The 19,219-nt window shown below is 40.8% G+C and overlaps 2 protein-coding genes across 2 annotated transcripts in view; one reads left to right on the forward strand and one right to left on the reverse strand.

The window, feature by feature from the left end:
- Window positions 1-18,373, reverse strand: part of XPC (xeroderma pigmentosum, complementation group C) — a 118,635-nt gene extending 100,262 nt beyond the window's left edge. The window contains exons 1-3 of the mRNA XM_006876597.1: window positions 18,295-18,373; window positions 9,910-10,105; window positions 4,899-5,008 (exon numbers count right to left, since the gene is read on the reverse strand). Coding sequence (XP_006876659.1) covers window positions 4,899-5,008; window positions 9,910-10,105; window positions 18,295-18,373 — 385 coding nt within the window. The remainder of the gene's footprint in view (window positions 1-4,898; window positions 5,009-9,909; window positions 10,106-18,294) is intronic.
- Window positions 18,374-18,545: 172 nt separating this feature from the next.
- LSM3 (LSM3 homolog, U6 small nuclear RNA associated (S. cerevisiae)) overlaps window positions 18,546-19,219 on the forward strand; it is a 25,767-nt gene continuing 25,093 nt past the window's right edge. Inside the window, exon 1 of the mRNA XM_006876594.1 lies at window positions 18,546-18,590. Coding sequence (XP_006876656.1) covers window positions 18,570-18,590 — 21 coding nt within the window. The 5' untranslated portion in view covers window positions 18,546-18,569. The remainder of the gene's footprint in view (window positions 18,591-19,219) is intronic.

Raw genomic sequence — 19,219 nt, forward strand, 5'->3', positions numbered from 1 at the left:
CAATAGATTTCTTGCTTCTGCCACAAATTCCCCCAGCTGTGAGCCTTCCAACCTTCTAAATATTCCTTTATATGTGGTTCAGAGTTCTGGGACCAGCCCCTGAGCCTGCTTGGTTGGGTATTCTGTGTTGTTGTTGGTGGAGCTCCTTTACTGCACATCCTCCCGATCCGCCATCTTGTTTGTTCCTCCGTGAGCAGTATTCTTGATATAAACTGTTTAGATATGCATATATAAGCTTCACTGAGAACCCTACCTAAGACAATCACTAACAGAGGGACTCCATGACATTCAAAACCCAAACCATACCCACTGCCATTGAGTCCATTTCAATTCCCAGAGATCCTATGGGACAGAGCAGAACTACCACCAGGGTTTCCAAGGCTGTGCCCACAAATTGTTCCTGGGAAATCTTATACAGGGTGGCTATGAGTTGGAACCAACTCAGTGACACTTAAAAATAACAACAACTTTTATGTAAGCAGATTGCATCATTTTCGCCTACAGAACAGCTGGTGTATTCAAACCTCCAACCTTTTGGTTAATAGCCACGTAGTCTGACCACTGCATAACAAGGCTCCTTAACCTGGCACTATGGTTAGGTGAAATCCAGTTAGTTCCGACTCATAAGGATCCTATGCACAACAGAATGAAACTGTTATGTGCCAGCCTCACAACTGTAACTTTTGAGCCTTTGTTGCTACCATTGCATCAAACCATCTACTTCGTGGTCTTCCTTTTTCCCTGATCCTCTATATTTTACCAAGTATGATGTCCTTACCCAGGGACCAGTCCCTCTTGATAACATGTCTGAAGTTTGAGAGGCCATGTCTCACCATTATGGTTTCTAAGGAGAATTCTGGCAGCACTTCTTTCAAGACAGATTTGTTCGGTCTTCTGGCAGCCTACGGTACTTTAATATTATTCTCCAACACCATAATCCTAAGGCATTGATTCTTCTACAATCTTCCTTATTCACTGACAACGTTCACATGCGTAAGACAACTGAAAATACCATGGATCAAGTTAGTTGCACCTGATAAGTTTCTCAAAATGGTATCTTTTCTCCACTTACCATAATGTTAACTATTGACCTATTGTGAGGATTTACACTGGAATACACTGTATACTGAAGGCTGTAGTTGTTGGTCTACATCAGTATTTTAAGTCCTCTTCTCTTCCAGTGAGTAAGTTTGTTATCATCTGCATATCATAGGTTGTTCTTGAGTCTTCCTCCAATCCTGATGCCATGCAGTCTTCCTATAATCCAGTTTCTTGGATTATTTGCTCAGCATACAGATGAGTAAGAATGGTGACAGCATACAACACTAGGGCCACTTTACCTGATTTTAAGCCACTTGGTATGCCCTTGTCCTGTTCAGATGGCTGCCTCTTGGTCAATGTACACAATTAGGAATTCTGAACTACTCATTCTTCACAATGTTATGAGTTTGTAAGGATGCATGCAGTCGAAAGCTTCTGCATAGTCAATACATCAAATAAACATCCTTCTGGTATTCTGTGCTTTCACTCAAGATCCATCTAATGTCAGCAGTGATATTCCCTCATTCCAAGCACTCCTCTGAATTCTGCTTGAATTTCTGGCAGTTCCTTGTTAATGCACTGTAGGAATTGTTGTAGTATTATCTTCATCAAAATTTTACTTGCAGGTGATATTAATGATATCTTTAGATGATTTTTACATTCCATAGTGTTACCTCTCTTGGAATGGGCACAAATCAGTTGGCAAAGTAGATGTCTTCCAAATTTCTTGACATAGATAAGTGAATGCCTCCAGTGTTGCATCAGTTTGTGAAATATTTTGATTTGTAGTCTGTCTTTCCAAGAGTCTTGGTTTTTGACCATTGCTTTCACACAGCTTAGATTTATTCCTTCATGTGCTACCTCTTGAAATAGTTGAACATCAACCATTTCATTTTGTTATAGTGACTCTGTGTGTTCCTTCCGTCTTCATTTAATACTGTCTGCATCATTCAATACTTTGCCCATAAAATTCTTCCATATAGCAAGTTGAAGCCTGACTCAGTTCTTTCAGCTTGAGAAATGCTGAGTATGTTTTTGCCTTTTGATTTTCTAACTCCACGTCTTTACACATTTCATTACAATATTTGACTCTTCTTCAGCTGCCCTTTGAGATTTTCTGTTCAGCTCTTTATTTCCTCATTTCTTCCATTTGATCTAGCTTTTCTTTGCAAGATTCAGTCTCTTCTGACATCCATTTAGGTCTTTTCTTTCTTTTCTGTTTTTTTAAAGACGTTTTAGTTTCTTTCTATATGATGTTCTTGATGTCATCTCACAACAATTCTGGTCTTCAGTCATTAGTCTCAAATCTGTTCCTGAAAAGAGCTCTTAATTCAGGTGTAATATATTCAAGGTAATATTTTGGTGGCGCTGTAAGATAATGCGCAGGACCGCTAAATCTATTTGAACCACAAGGTCAGTGGGTCAAACCTACCAGCCTCAGAAACCCTATACAGGGTCGCCATGAGTCAGAACCTACTCAACACCATACAACAACAAAAATAACAACAGACTTGTTTTAATTGTCTTCTGCTTCACTCTGAACTTGCATGTGAGCAAGTGATGGTCTGTTCCAGGATAAGGCCCTCTCCTCATCTTGGCTGATGATACTGAGCTTCTCTAGTCTATCCCCACAGTCAATTTTTAATAAGGATTCCACCTCGCGCGATCTGTGTGTGCAGCCGCCTTTTATGTTGTTTAACTCCCATCATCAGTAATTATCAACCCATATTGATGGCATGTTTGCTCAATTTCAGACTGAAGAAGTTGGTGAAATTCGTCAGTTTCATCATCACTTTATTGGTTGCATGTAAATTTGAATAATAGTGGTATTATAAGGTCTTCCTCATAAGCATAAGGATACTATCCTATCACAAACAGCACTTTCCTTCTGATGATGAATGTGACTCACACCTTTCCTTTTCAATTTATCATTCCCAGCACAGTAAACCATAAAACTGTCTGAGCCAAAATAGCCAATCCTTGTTTTTTAATTTCAGCTCACTAGTACCTAACGATCTTAATGCATTCCATTTCATCTTTTACTTCCATTTTACCTAGTTTCAGACTTTGTACATTTTATGTTCTGATTATTAACGGATGTCTATAGCTGTTTCTCATTTTGAGTTGCATCCCATCAGCAAATAAATGTCCTAAAAGCTTTACTCCCTGCACATCATCACAGTCAACTGTACTTTGAGAAGGGCAGCTCGTCCCCAGTTGTATTTTGTGTCTTCCAACCTGAAGGGCTCATCTTCCTGCATTATATCTGACAATATTCAGCTGCTATTCATGTTTTCAGTGGCTCCTTCTTCCTTGTGTGTCTTAGTCTGGCAGCTCCTCTGAAACCAGTACACCATGGATGGCCCTGCTGGGATTTAAAGTACCAGGAGTCCTGGTGTGGCGCTGTGGGTTAATGTACCAGGCTGCAAAGCTGTCTGAATTACAAGGTCGGCAGTTCAAGTTCGCCAGCTGTTCCTCGGAAACCCTATACAGGGTCGCTGTGGGTCGTAACCAACTCGACATCACATCACAACAATGACAGTACAGCTTCCAGCAACACAGCAATGTGTAGCCACCACAGTACAATAAACTGATAGAAGAATAGTGGCTAGGGTTGTTTCTCTTGTTTGTTGTTGTTGTTATTAAATGCTATACTGTTGGTTATGACTCATCGTGACCCTGTATAGGGTTTATAAGTAGCAGGTGGTGGTCTGAACTGTTGACCTTGGAGTTGATAGTTCATTGCTTATGCTACAGTGCCACATCAGGACTCCAAGTGCCTTTTGGTGGATGTGATATTCAGTATAAAGCGTGATTGCAAATATTCTTGTCAGAAAATGTTTATTCTAAATCCATTCATGTCTTTTAACTTAACTTATAGTTTATAAGTGATACTGAAACAAGTTTTAAAAAGATAAGAAAACAGATGAGACCAGAACATGAGACAATCTACAAAACAAGAAACTAGGACTCCTCAATAAAGGCATTATTATGAAAAGGGAAAAATATAAAAATAAAAAAAAAAAACAGTGTGGGTGTCTATAGAGTACTATTCTAAATTTAAAAAGACTTATCAACCAAATATAAGGCGTGTACTTTGACTGCATTCGGAATAAATGATAAAGTTATAAAGAATATTTTATAATAATGTATAACATCTAAAAGGCAATCAATGTTTGCTGCATGTTTTGTTGTGTTATTAAGTGCTGTCAAGTCAGTCCCGATCCACAGCAACTCTGTACAGGGTTTCTGAGGAGGAGCTGGTGAATCTGTAATGGCAACCTTGTGTTTCAAACCAACTTTGCAATCCAGCGCACTAACCCCCAGCACCACACCAGGACTCCCTTGCTGAATGAACCAATGAAAAAACCTTAAGCTTAGAAAAGGTAAGTTACTCACTCAAGGTCACATATCAGCCTGAAAGCACGTCTAACTTCAAAACCTTGTTCCTTCGACAAGATGATGCCACCTCTCTGCATCTACTCCACTGACAGTCATCTTTGCTAACCTAATGACAAATTTTTCAAAATTCGTTCCTACTGCAACCTTCCACCAGCTGCTCCATGGAAGAAAGATGAGGCTTTCTGTTCCCATAAAGACTTAACGCCTCACAAACCCTATACATGGTCGATATGAATTTGAATTGGCTCAATGGCATAGCATACAACTACCACCAGCATCACTACAACCTACCTTGTTGTTGTTGTTGTTAAGTGCCATCGAGTAACCTACCTTAGGTCTTATTAAATTAATCCTAAAAGAAATTTCAATGGAAAAATACAATGACTTTTGCAATGACTAAGACAGAGTCAAACAGAAAACAAATAGAATTAATTTTCAAAGGAAAGCTATTTTACCTTCTACCTCTTCCCAATCATCTTCACTTTCATCTTCTTCACTGCTATCTTGGTCAATGGTAGCCTCTCTCTTTGGATTTTGTGCCTCCTTGAGAGCACTTGTAGAGTTTCTGTAGAAAGATCACAGGAAGAAAGATGAAAAGGGCTCCAAGATCCTAGTGTCACATTGATGGTAAAACCTTCTCACTACCATCAAGTCTATCCCACCTCACATAGCCCTACAGGACAGAGTACCCCCAAGACTTTCCAAGGCGGTGCAGCTTTATGGAAGCAGATGGTCACATCTTTCTCCTACTGAGAGACTGGGGAATTCAATCCATTGGCTGTTTGGTTAGCAGTTCATTTAAGCTAAAGGGAAGTTACAAAGCTTCTTGGTACTCTAGATCTGTCGCAATGATATAAAGATGGCTTGTGAGCTCAGAACCTTATTTCCTTCATCAACACAGGTCTCAAATGCTCAGTAAGATGTGCTCTGAACACCGGTCTAATACTAGGTATGCTGTCAAAATAAAAAAACACAATCTAAAATCTAGAGCTGAGTGAAGGAAAGCAAAGTTGTGCTTGGAAATGCTAAGGAAAATGTTCTGAAAACGCACACAGCAGTAATGTGAGTTCCAGAAGTAAAAGTTATGATGTGTGCATATACACGTCCAGTTGGAGGCCAGAAATAATTTTTATTTGCTGATCTTACTATGAGCCACGGGAGTACAGTGGCTCCATATGACAAGCACTGGACTGTGAACCATGTGATTGACGGTTTGAGCCTACCAGTTACTCCACAGAAGAAAGATGGAGCTTTCTGCTTCAGCAAAGATTTTTAGTCTCAGAAAAAGAATACAGGTTCCTATGAATCAAAACCAACTCGACGGCATGTAACAACAATCATGCACCAACTCAATTTGTTACTCATGTGAGAAATACAATTGCAGGTTACAGAAGAGGGGCTGTGATTACACACTTGTTAAGTGCCGTGCAGCTGGTTTCAACTGATAGCAACCCTGTATAGAGTTTCATAGGTCTGACATAAGTAATAATCGAAACTGGAAAACTAACTAGGTCTAAATAGGTAAAAACCTAAATATTGGCTCAAGACTAAATGGTGGGTAATATATATTTTAACAATGTATTTTTGAAATGTCATATATAAAGTGTTTAAAGTATTAAGTTACTTTTAGTTTTTAGAAGTGTTGGCAGCTGATATCAGTATGAAAATATTACATAAAATTTACAAGACATTTAAAATCCTCAGTCATTTCTTTTACATATAACACCATATTTCTCCTCAGAATAAACATAGTAGAAATATTCATATGTTATGAGGTTTAGCCAATGATACTGAAGGAAGAAGTTCAAATTCAAGGAATTGATAAAGAAGAAGGCACTGGGAATTCATGGAAAAAAAAACGAAATCATTCAGCAACGTGAGGTGGCACTGGAGGAACTCACTCGTTTATGCCAAGAAATCTGGAAGACAACTATCTGGTCAACTGTTGGGAAGAGATGTGTATTTGGGCCCATTCCAAAGAGAGGCGACCCAACAGAATGTGGAAATCATACGACAATCTCTTTGATATCCCATGCAAGTAAAGTTTTACTATAGGTAATACAGAAACAGCTGCAAGCATGCATTGACAGAGACCTTGCAGAGGTTAAAGTCGGATTCAGAAGAGGACATAGAATGAGGGATATCACTGCTGAAGTCCGATGGATCTTGGCTGAAGCAGAGAATATCAGAAAGATGTTTACCTGTGCTTTATTGACTATGCAAAGGCTTTCAATTGTGTGGATCTTGACAAGCTATGGACAACAGTGTAGAGTACGAGCATTCTGGAACACTTAATTGTGCTCATGAGGAACCTCTACATAGACCAAAAGGCAGTTGTTCGAACAAAACATGGAACACTGAATGGTTTAAAATTAGGAAAGGTGTGCGACAGGGTTGTATTCTTTCACCTACTTATTCAACCTGTATGCTGAGCAAATAATCTGAGAAACTGGGTTATATGAAGAAAAACGTGGTATCAGGATTGGAGGAAGACTATTAACAACCTGTAATATGCAGATGATACAACCTTGCTTGCTGAAAGTGAAGAGGACATAAAATATTAACTGATGAAGATCAAAGACCATAGCCTTCGGTATGGACTGCATCTCAACGTAAAGAAAACAAAAATCCTTACCACTGGACCAATAGGCAACATTCTTATCAATGGAAAAAAGATTAAAGTTGTCAAAGACTTCATTTTACTTGGATCAACCATCAACACTCACAGAAGCAGTAGTCAAGAAATCAAACGATATATTGCATTAGGCAAATCTGCTGCACAAGACCTTTGTAAAGTGTTGAAGAGCAAGGATGTCCTGAGGAATAAGGTACGTTTAACCTAAGCCATGGTATTTTCAATAACCTCATATGCATGTGGAAGCTGGACAATGAATAAGATGATAGAATTGATGCATTTGAGTTATGGTGTTGGAGAATATTCAAAGTACCATGGGCTGCCAAAAGAACAAACGGATCTGTGTTGGAAGAAGTGCAGCCAGAGCGCTCCTTGGAGGCCAGGATGGCCAAACTTCGTCTCTCATACTTTGGATATATTGTCAGGAGGGACCAGTCACTGGACAAGGATATCATGCTTGGTAAGATGGAGGGTTACAGAAAAAGAGGAAGACCCCCCTCAAGAGATATGCATTGGCAAAGTGGCAGCATCAATGGGCTCAAGTACAGCAACAAATGTGAAGATGACCCAGGACCAGATAGTGTTTCATTCTGTTGTGCACAGGGTCACTAGGAATCGGTATCAACTCGATGGCACCTAACAACAACAACAATGAGGTTTGGTCACAGTTAACTCTCAGTTGAGATGGGAAGGTAGACCCAAAGCTTTACCTGGAGCATCTGGTTTTACACACAGAAAATGCAACAAGTGAAGGGAGGCAAGTGGGAAGTAATCAGTGCAGAGGCAGGCATTCTGTACTGCAGTAGTGACAGAAGTCATCTGAATTCACAAGGAGAGAGGAGAATCAAGATCAGTACAAAACTGATTCCTCTGAGGCAACAGGCAAACATACCTCGACTCTCCGATTTTTTCACCAATTCTGGCACCAACCACCTTCCTCACAATGTTACTTCCTTGCTGGGTTCGATAACTTGTTGAAATGGCCACAGAGGACTAACAGATGAAACTTAATGATTATGTGGATTTAAGAAGTTATTTGGAAGTAATAGGAATAACTCAGGAGAGAAGATATAAGATACAGCCCATCAATTAAGACAGCTTCCAAGAGCGCTCTTAACTGCTTATCAGCCATGTGTAGTTGAGGTCCTTCACTCGGACTGATACTGCTAGGGCTACTGCCACTGAGCACCAATGGGCATCATCTCTGGTCTGCTCAGGCAAGTGTAGCAGCTCTTCTGGATCTGCTTGCAAATACCTGGAAGCATTCCATGCCACCATCAAGCCTCCTACCAAAAGGCACTCAGCTCTCTTTTTTTGGGTTTGGCAAACCCATTGCAACCGGTTTGTTCCATGAACCAAGAAGCCTACCACTACCATCTCGTCATGGTTTTCTGGTTCCCACCACTGCTGCTACTCACGCTGCTGCATCTCTATCACGTCGTCTCCAAAATTTAACTTGTTCCTCTGTCTAGCAGTTTCTCAGCACTGGGACCCTGGGCCGAAGGACACAGATTGCTTGGTAATAGTGAAGTCCCCCTCAACTTCTGTGGAACTGACCAATCCCCTATATAGGTCACAGTTACTTAATTTGCATAGCGATCAACCAATTCCCACAACAGTCTTACACACCTTATTTGCAAAGTAAACTGTCCAGTTCCTACAAGGAATGCAAAATAGATCAATCACAGAGCAGACTGATACCAGTCAATTATTTTTTGCAGAATTATAAATCCAAGGTCAGAAAGGCTGTGTGTACCAAGAAAACCACTGCACAACACAGTCTTAGGCAAAGTCCAGAGAAATGGAGGACAGATGAAGCAACATGGTAAATTCACAGGCTTGTTCATACTGCTTTCTACTACTGCCCTCTATAAGCAAGATTCCTATGCCAGAACTAGTGAGGTTACTGGATTTATGCTAGGCTGTGAGGATTTCTTTGTAGAGTAAGGAAGAAGGCAGGTAATCAGGCGCCTATTAGGCTTATATTCATAGTTCAATGCTAATAAAAATGTTCATTCATTGTAATACTGATTTTTCTCAGTTTCTATCAAAGTAAAAGCTCCTTCTCTAGATATTATAGAGTACATAAAAATAAGCCAGGTATGTATAGAGCAGTGATACATATATTATGTACATAAAAAGAGTAATACCAGGTAGACAGACTGCTATACTCTTCAGGAATGCTGTAAGAAATCAGTGGAAGATAGGGGACGAGTCAATGAAAATATTCTTATAGTAGGTGGCTTCAAATCTCCCATTTTCAAGGTAGAAGAAAACAGCTCAGGTAGGAGGAACAATATGAGTACAACTTAGGGGTAGTAAAGTATGAGAATATGTTGGGTGAATGATGAGAAGTCCAACTGCACAGGAACCAAGTATATGAGATAACGGAGAGTATGTGAGATAAAGCTGGAAAGGTATGCATTTACATATAACTCTTTGTGTAATAGATCAGGAGTCAGAAAACCTGGATTCTAACCTGAAAATGCCACTATCTAGCTGTGTGTGTTCTTGTTGTTGTTAAGTGCTGGCAAGTAGGCTCCAACTCAGTGACCCTGTATAGGGTTTCCAAAGAGTAACTGGTGAGTTTGTACTCATGTTTATGCTATAAATCACTTTCTTGAGGTTTTCACTGTCCTCATCTGGACAGTTTAGGAGGTAAACTACAGAATCACTAAGTTTCTTTCCAGTTCTTAATGGGCTGAGTTCTTTGTCTAGAAGATTTATAGAACCTATTTTTTCCACAGATCTCAGTGATAAGCAGAGAGAGCACATTTCTACATTTCTGATGAGAATTACCAAGACTTGTCAAAGCTTTTCAGCCATCTCACCTGAAATCTTCCCCATCACTAAGGACTTCATCCTTTATAACCGTGAGGTGACTTGATTTAACTGTCCGCTTGGCCACTTTCTTCTTTGATGGACCATCATTGGCTGGGCCTCCAGGATCACTGCAGCCTTTCATCCTCTTTCTTTGTGATACTTTGGTAAGAAGGATCCTCTTTGGGGGTTTCTCATCAAGGACATCTGGGTGACCAATGGAACAGGTGGAATGATAAGCAAGGTATAGGCAGCCTCATTTAATGGCCAAGATCATTAAAAAGTCATCTTCTATAACCTCTCTCTCCAAACTCTATCTTCATCATCAATTTATAACAACTGCTTCTCAGACCCTTCCCCCCTTTGGTTTAGTCTATGTTCACATTAAAATCCATTTACTTTAATCAGTATTTTATCCTACTCATCTGAGCCCTGTATGACTCAAATAAAAGCTAACATTCATATCTCAAATTTCAGCAAATCTCTGGTAAGGAAAAAGCATGAAATTGTTATCCCCTTCTTAGATACAGCCTGCCAAGAACAATTATTTGCTTTACAAATCATTCCTATTAAGTGAAAAGGAGTCCTGGTGTGGCATGGTGGGCTAATGCATCATCAGACAGCAAAGTCATTTGAACTGGAATGTCGGTAGTTTGAGCTCACCAGGTCAGGTGCTTCTTGGAAACCCTATACAGCGTCACTGTGAGTCAGAATCGACTCGACAGCACTTCAAAACAACAATAACATTAAGTGAAATATTTCAAGTTTGTAAACATGCTCATGTTTTACCACACCTTATTTCCAATAAAAAATTCAAAAATAATTTCATTTTCTTAAAATAATTATGATTATACTTGTTGTTGCTATTGTTAAGTGCCATTGAGTCAGTTCCAATGCACAGTGACTCTGTACAGAGTCTGCGAGGAGCAGCTGGTGAGTTTGAACCACCAACCATGAAGTTCTAAGCAATGTTGAGATCCAGTGCATTATTCTGCAGTGCTACACCACGAGTCCTGAAGGAAAATATTTAAAAAGTGAACCACCACAAGTGAGGGATAACAGCAATGAAGTAGTGAGCTAAGCCCTACAATGTTCAATAGACTTCTGTGAACCCGGGTGAAGACCTGGTTGACCACCAGTGAAGCAAAACCTGGGAACTCTTGGGCCCAGAGTCAGTGACATAGCCACAAAGGACCAGAGTGGAGAGTGAAGCATCCAGCTGATAAGAAGAGAGGGCATATGCATAAGAACACCCACACTTGCAGATAATACCCATTTATCCTAGCTTCAGTGACTCGATGATCAGAGCTCAACCAGAAGTAAAAAGAGGAAAAAAAAAGTATTCTCATACAATTTGATGAACTTGACCGACACCTATGGAAGCAGTAGCTCAAAAGAGGGAACAAGTCCTTACAACAAGAATCATTCCCACCCCCTCCACACACAGAGTAGACAGGGATGGGCAACTTGGATATTGGCTACCCGAAATGGGGGGCGGGCTACAAAGGCAAGAAGTGACTGGCTTACAAGCTTTCAAGAGGGAACCTAGATCCAGAGGGCATGGAGGAAGGTAGAATCTCTAGTGAGTAGTATTCAATCTGACTAGGTAGGGCTGATGCAATGAAATGCAGATGGGTCTCTTGTGATACAATAGTGAATAATTGTTATCAGGACTGATTGTGAGGGTTGGAAATGTAAAGGTAGACATTTTAAAGCAAGGAGGGGAGTAATTAACTTTTCAGTCTAGGAGCGGAGGTCCCTAGGACCATCAATGGAGAAGAGCAGAGAGCGGGACCCTACCCAGAGAAGCAGTGATGCCTGAAATGGAGCCAAAGATGATGAAGTGAAGAGATGGAGCAGCTGGAGACTTTAGATCCAGAGAAGGAGAGCGACTGTGTGCTGAAGACCTGGGGGGTACAGGGGAAGGACTGCATGGAGGGGATTGTAACCATGGCAATGAGGCAAACCACCACTGAAACTGCTGCCCTGAGATAATGTTTAAATCCTGATGTCTCCTTAAAAAAATCATTTAACTTTACCTAGTAATTACACCAAGCATCCCTGGCAGCACTGTAGGCTAGTGTTGGACTGCTAATCACAAGTAGTGATTCAAAACCACCAGCTGTTTCTTGGAAAAAGGACAGGCTGTGTGCTTCTGGAAAGACTTCTGGTTTTGGAAACACTATATAGGGGCGCTATGAGTCAGAACTGACTCACTGACAGTGGGCTTGGTTTTGCTTTAGTAATGAGACCAGAACTAGATGGTGCCTGGTTTCCATTACCTACTGCTTTGAATGGGATCACATTAGAAGGTCCTGAATAGAGTGAGAGAAAAATATGGGACAAAACTCAAAAACTCATGAAACATAAACAAAAAGACCAGGCTTACTGGCCATAGAAAGCCTGATGGAACCCACACGACTATGGGCCTTTAATTACCCTTCCGGTATGGACATGAACTCACGCCATGGCTCAAATTTCAAACAAACAAACAACAGATAGGGCCATATGGGGAACAAAAACACTAATAAGGTATGCACATTTCAAAATAAACAGCAACTTGAAATACAAAGCTTAGCATTTACCCAAAGAGTAGGTTCAGGAGAAATGGAAACAGGATACCCAGGGAGGAAGTGGGCTAAGTGCTGGTACATTCTGAGGACAACAACTAATGCCATAGAATAAAACGTGCATCAAGTGTTGTGTGGAAAACTAATCTGCTCTTTAAATCTTCATCTAACTCACAACAAAAAGTTTAAAAAAATATACAGAATAAATAAAAAATTTAAATACTATGCTGCTTTACATTGGAATGAGTTAATTCTTAACAACTGATTTATAAGTAATGAAGCAAAGAAGGATATTATTCTACTTTCCAAATACACTCACTGTAATAGTCATGGATCCAAAACACATCATCATTCCTTTGCCTTTGCATGAGTCTGCTTCAAGTAATTTTGAAGTGTAAAAATATCCTAGCTTTTCCCAAAGAAATGTTACTCTAAAATATCAACTAAAATATCAAATTCATTTATTCCTTTCACTTATGATTTGTCTTGTGTATGCATGGGGGGGGGGTAAGAGACTCTCCTTTATAATCTAAATATAATAATAATTTCAATTAAGTTCACAGTATAGGGCAGTATGACACTATAGGATAAGCACTGGATTGCTAACTTCTTGGTCGTTTGTTTGAGCTACTGTTTCTTGTTTCTGCATGTGAACAGAGATTTTCTGTTTTTTAGGCATTGTGTTGTTGTATTTGTATTAATTTGATGAATGTTCTTAAGCAAACTCCAATTGCCTTCTGGTAGAGGGTTTTTCTGTTTAATGCTCTTATAGCTCTCTTCAGAGTGTCTTTAGTGGGTGCTGGTTTTAGACACTGCTCTGTTGTATAGCAGCTGGCACTGGATCTTGCCCTATTGGTTGGGTTTTACAGGGTTGCAATTGTAACTTGGCTGTATGGTCACAGTTGTTGTCTTGTCAGGTGAGGCACAAAGAGAGAAACTCTCGCACACACACATAAAAGGTCACATTCAAGGCTCAACACCAAAGTCAAATGTCATAAAAACCCATGAAAAAAATATATGTAAAGCTAGGAAACCCAGAAAAAATGAACAGATCAAGAAAAATAGTGGGGAAATATGATCAATTCTTCAGTGCCATCTAATGGACTCTTGCCGTCAAAGCCGACTGAGAAATTCCATGCTGTTCCCACTGTGCCAGGCCTTTTTTCCTCTCCCTCGAAGTCCATTTATTGGTCTTTCCTAGTGAGAACCAGCCCAGGGCTGACCAGATCTGATTTGGAAGAGACTCCTAAATCAGTTTCTGTCTTTGGTCTCCTGCACCTGCTGCAAATCCTTCCCTGGAGCAGCACAGAACCATGTCGACAAAGTACGGACTATGTCTGGCCATCCTGGCTTCTAACAAGCATTCTGGCTTTCCAACACAAATTTGTTTGTCCTAGTCGTCCACAGTTTCTGTGATATTCTTCTCTAACACCATAACTCAAATGCATAACTTCGTCAATGGTCTTCCTTAGTCACTGTGCAACTTTCATCTGCATATGAGGCTATTGAAAATACCATGACACAGTTTAGTCCTCAAACTGGTATCTTTGCTCTTGAACACTTTAAAGAGGTCTTCTGCAACAGATTTGCCTAATATGCTATGTCATTTGATTTCCTGACTGCTGCATTCATGAGTGTTGATTATAGATGCAAGCAAACTGAATTCTTTGGCAACTTCAATCTTTTCTCCATTTATCATGTTATTTATTGATCCAATGGTGAGGATTTTTGTTTGCAACCCATATGAAGACTGTAGTCTTTAATTCTTAACAGTAAGTATTTTCAGTCCTCTTTGCTTTCAACAAGCAAAGATGTATCACCTGCAAATTGCAGGTTGTTAATGAACCTCCCTCCAATCCTGATGCCACATTCTTCTTTATATAACCCAGCTTCTTGGATTATTTGCTCAACATGCAGACTGAATAAGTATGGTGAAAGAATACAACCATGGCGCAAACTTTCCCTGATTTTTAACCATTCTTTGCACCCTTGCTCTGTTCGAATGACTTTCTCTCCTATGTATAGATGAGCAGGATTAAGTGTTCCAAAATACTTATTCTCCATAGTGTTGCCCATAGCCTGTCATGATGCACACAGTTAAGCTTTGTAAAGTCAATAATGCACAGGTAATTTATCTTTCTGTTATTCTCCGTTTTCAGTCAAGAACCATCTGATGTCTGCAATGGTAGCTCTCATTCCACGTCCTCAACGGAACCCAGCTAGAACCTCTGGCAGTTCCCTGTCAATCTACTGTTGCAACAGTCTTTGAATTACCTTTAGTAAAATTTTACTTGCATGTGATATCGATATTGTCTTGATTTCTGCATTTTGTTGGGTAACCTCTCTTTGGAATTTGTCAAATACTGATCTTTTCCAGTCAGTTGGCCACATATGTCTTTCAAATTTCTTGGCATGGATAAGGGAATGCGTCCAGTGCTGCTTCAGTTTCAAACATTTCAATTTGTATTCTATCAATTCCTGGAGACTTGTTCTTTGCCAATGCCTTAAATGCACACTAGACTTCTTCCTTCAGTACCACTGGCTCTTGATCATATGCTACCTCTTGAAATGGTTAAACAGTGACCATTTCTTTTTGGTATAGTAACTGTGTATTCTTTCCATCTTCTTTTGATGCTTTCTGCATCATTCAGTATTATGCCCAAAGAACCCCTCAGTATTTCAAGTTGAGGCTTAAATCTTTTTCTTCAGTTCTTTCAGCTTGAGAAATGCTGAGCATGTTCTTTTCTTTTCTTTTTCTAACTCCAGATGTTTGCACATTTCATTATAATATTTGCCCTTTGAAAATTTCTGTTCAGTTCTTTTACCTCATTCATTTCTTCTATTAGCTTTAGTATCTAGCCATATTATTCCATTCTGTGATGTACTACTATATACCTTAGCTTCTCTGCCTATAATGGAGTATGGAGTTTGTAGGATAATCACCAAACTGACAAAGTTGACAGTCCAAACCCACCAACTACTCTCAGAAACCCACAGTGCCACTCCAGGACTCACGACAGATATTTATCTCTGCTTTATTAACTACACAAAGGCTGTCAACTGTGTGGATCAAGACAAGCTATAGACAACACTGTGAAGAATGTGTATTGCAGAGCATTTAATCACCTTAATGGGGAACCTGTACATAGCATGTCTTCGAACAGAACAAGGGGACAACAAAAAGTTTTAAATTAGGAAAGGTGTGCAACTAAGGCTGAATTCTTTCACCATATTTACTCAGTCTATATGCTGAGCAAATAACCAAGCTGAATTATATGAAGAAGAATGTGGCATCGGATTGGAAGAAGGCTCATTAACAACCTGCAATATGCAGATGATATAAATTTGCTTGCTGTAAGTGAAGAGGATTTAAAAATACTTACTGATGAAGATCAAAGACCACAGCCTTCAGTACTGGTTGTACCTCAATGTAAGGATAACAAAAATTCTCACCACTGGACCAATAAATAACATCATGATTAATGGAGAAAAGATTGAAGTTGGCAAAAACCTTAGTATGGTTGGATCCACCATAACACTCATGGAAGCAGCAGTCAAAAAATCATACAACATGTCGCATTAGGCACATCTGCTGCACAAGACCTCTTTCAAGTGTTCAAGAGCAAAGATGTCAGCTTGAGGTCCATATGCCTGACCCAAGCCAAGGTATTTTCAGCAGCCTCAAATGCATGTGAAAGCTGAACAATGCATATGGGAGACCGTAGACGATCTGAAGCATTTAAAAGTTATGGTGTTAGAGAAGAGTATTAAAGGTACCATGGTCTACCAGAAAACAAGCAAATTTGTGCTGGAAGAAGCACAATCACAATGCTTGTTAGAAGCCAAGACGGCCAGACTTAGTCTCTCCTACTGTGGATGTGTTGTCAGGAGGGATCAGTTACTGGAGAAGGACATCATGCTTGGTAAACTGGAGTGACAGCAGAAAAAGTGGAAGATTCCCAATGAGATGGATTGGCACAGTGACAACCACAACGGGTTCAAGAGAGGCAGCAATTGTGAAGATGGCGCAGGACATGGTCCTTTGCAGTTCTGCTGTACACAGGGTCACTATGGGCTGGCACCAACTTGAGGGCACCTAACAAGAGTGGCAAGAACTAAGGATTAAAGCGGGACTTTGTTGTAAAGTGCTGTAGAGTTGGTTGTGACTCATATGGACTCTATATAGGGTTTCCAAAGAGCAGCTGGTAGGTTTGAACTACCTACATTGTGGTTTACAGTCCACGGCTGATCCTACAGCAGCACATGAAAGATGAAAAAATCCTGGTTTGGTGCTACAGGTTAAGCATTACATTGGTTAGCAGTTCAAAGCCACTAGCACACCTCAGAAACCTCAGGGTCACTATGAGCTGCAACTGACTTGACAGCACTTTATAATGACAAGGATTAAGGATACCCCAACCTTATAAGGGAGTCCTGGTGTGGTGCTGTGGTTTGATGCGCCAGACTGCAAAACCAGTTAAACTGCAAGGTTGGCGATTCAAGCTCACCAGCTGCTCGTTGGAAACCCTATACAGGGTCACTATGGGTCAGAACTGACTCGATGGCACTTAACAACAACAACAACATGGGTAGATATATGGATAAATACTGGTGGAATCCAAGAATAGGACCCTTGAAGACTCTTCAGATCTGGAACTTAATTCATTCCCATGCTCAATTTCCAGTCAAGCAGTAGATGGATATATAAGACGACCACAAGCTAGGAGATATGCACACAATGCAGTGAGTGGTCAATCATTCAAGATCAAAAAGGCAGCAATGACCTAACAACAAAATTCAGAAGGGTTGGCAAAAAGGTTGAATGGTAACAAGAAGCGTAGGGAGGATGTTTTTGTTCCCTATCATAGAGCTGGTTCCTACTCATAGCGACCCTGCATAGGGTTTCCGAGGCTATAAATCTTTGTTGTTGTTATTATTAAGTGCCTTCGAGTCGGTTCCGACCCATAGCGACCCTGAACAGGGTTTCCGAGGCTGTAAATCTTTACAGGAGCAGAAAGCCTCATCTTTCTCCTGTGGAACAGCTGGTTGTTCCTTACTGCTGACCGTAACGTTCATAGCTGATTTCGTAACCACTAAGCTACCACAAGAAGGATGTAGGATAACTGATAGTACATTCTAAGTATTGAAATCACGAAAATAAAACTAAGTATGTGATTTGTTGAATGTAAAAATGATGATTTGCTCTGTAACCCTTCACTAGATTCACAATAAAAAGCCAAAAAAAAAAAAAAAAAAAAAAACGAAGAAAAGGAGAAAGGGATCATTTGAAATGGAAAAAATTGGGGAAGGGTTAAATTTAAATGGGAAATTCAAGAGTTTTGGTTTGCCCATAAAAACTGTCAGAAGTCTGTTAATATTCAATAGCTTGGTGGAGAAGTTATGCCTGGAATTCAGGTGACATGGTGCATAGCTGCAGATGATAATTTGCAAGCCAGCATCCTATAAAGTCTTCTACCTCAGGGTCCGTCCTCTGTCGACAAACACAACATAACCGCATTGTCTCGTCCCCATTTGACCCTGAGCATCGGCAAGGAAACTGGACTTTATCCTGCGAGTAACATGGAACGCTGAAGGAAAGCTCTTCGTCAGTGCACCTCGGAGGGGAAGGGCTCCGGGGCTAACACATTCTTGGTGAGGAGGAAAGGCAGAGGAAAGTCGGGGAAGCCCAGACAAGTGAAAACCACCATCTAGTGGGCTCCGCCTCCCTCCCTATCCTCCCTCCAGGCCGTCTCACGCACTGTCCGGTTCGGCCTCCCGCTCCCCCGCAACATCTCTCCCTTCATCCCAGGTGGCTCTTTCTCTCACCCTGCTCCTCCTTCACACACCCGACCGGGTTCTGTGCGCGTGATTCCCTTGGCCGGCGCTTTCCACGTCTTGCAACCATATCGACGAGTGAGTTTACGCCTGAGCTTGAGCTTTGGACAACTACCGTGGGCGGACTCTGCCCCAGTCCCGAACTTCAGGAAGCAAAAGAAACAAACCAGCTATTTCTACTTCCGGTGTATTGCGTCCTCGCGATTAAGGAGACCGGATGTAAGACTGTTCTCGCGAGATGAGGGAAAGGGCGCAGGGTTTGAAACATGGCGGACGACGTGGACCAGGTGAGAGTGAACTGTGGATCTCGCTTCCGTACGATTTTTCATTCCCAGCACTGGCTCTGTTAAGCTTCTCGTAACTGAGCTGCATTTTCCAAGATCTCTAGAAAATTATTTATCGTGCCGTTTATGGCGGGTCCTCACGGCTAACCTACCTTCTTTTCCTCGTAACCACACACCTTATGAATAATCTGTGTTGTTAAGCGCCTTGGAGTCGGTTCCGTGCATTCTCTGACAGCGCCAACCCAGACTCCTATGAATCACCTCTAGGCCCCTAGGTATTGCCCTGTTTGAAGCCTTCGTGCCCACTCGTCACTTCCTTTCGAGTCTCCCCTTTATCTGTAGAATGGGAATAACAGCCCCTGTCTGTTTTCTGGAGCTATCGGGATTCCGATGGAAAGTATGGCAATAAAGTTTGTTATTGAGCGTAATAATTATTTACTCATTCAACAAAAACAGATACTGTTCTAGATAACAGGGAAACCACCATTAACATATGCGATCCAACCCCGCTTGAAGTTTAAACTGTTTAGGTTTTGAGGGAGCAGAGTTAATCTGTGCAGCCATGAGGATTTTGCTGGATTGTTGTTATTGCTATGTGCCATAGAGTCGGTTCCGACTCATAGTGACCCTGT

Source organism: Chrysochloris asiatica, unplaced genomic scaffold (assembly GCF_000296735.1).
Source record: "Chrysochloris asiatica unplaced genomic scaffold, ChrAsi1.0 scaffold00393, whole genome shotgun sequence".
Lineage (NCBI taxonomy): Eukaryota > Metazoa > Chordata > Mammalia > Afrosoricida > Chrysochloridae > Chrysochloris > Chrysochloris asiatica.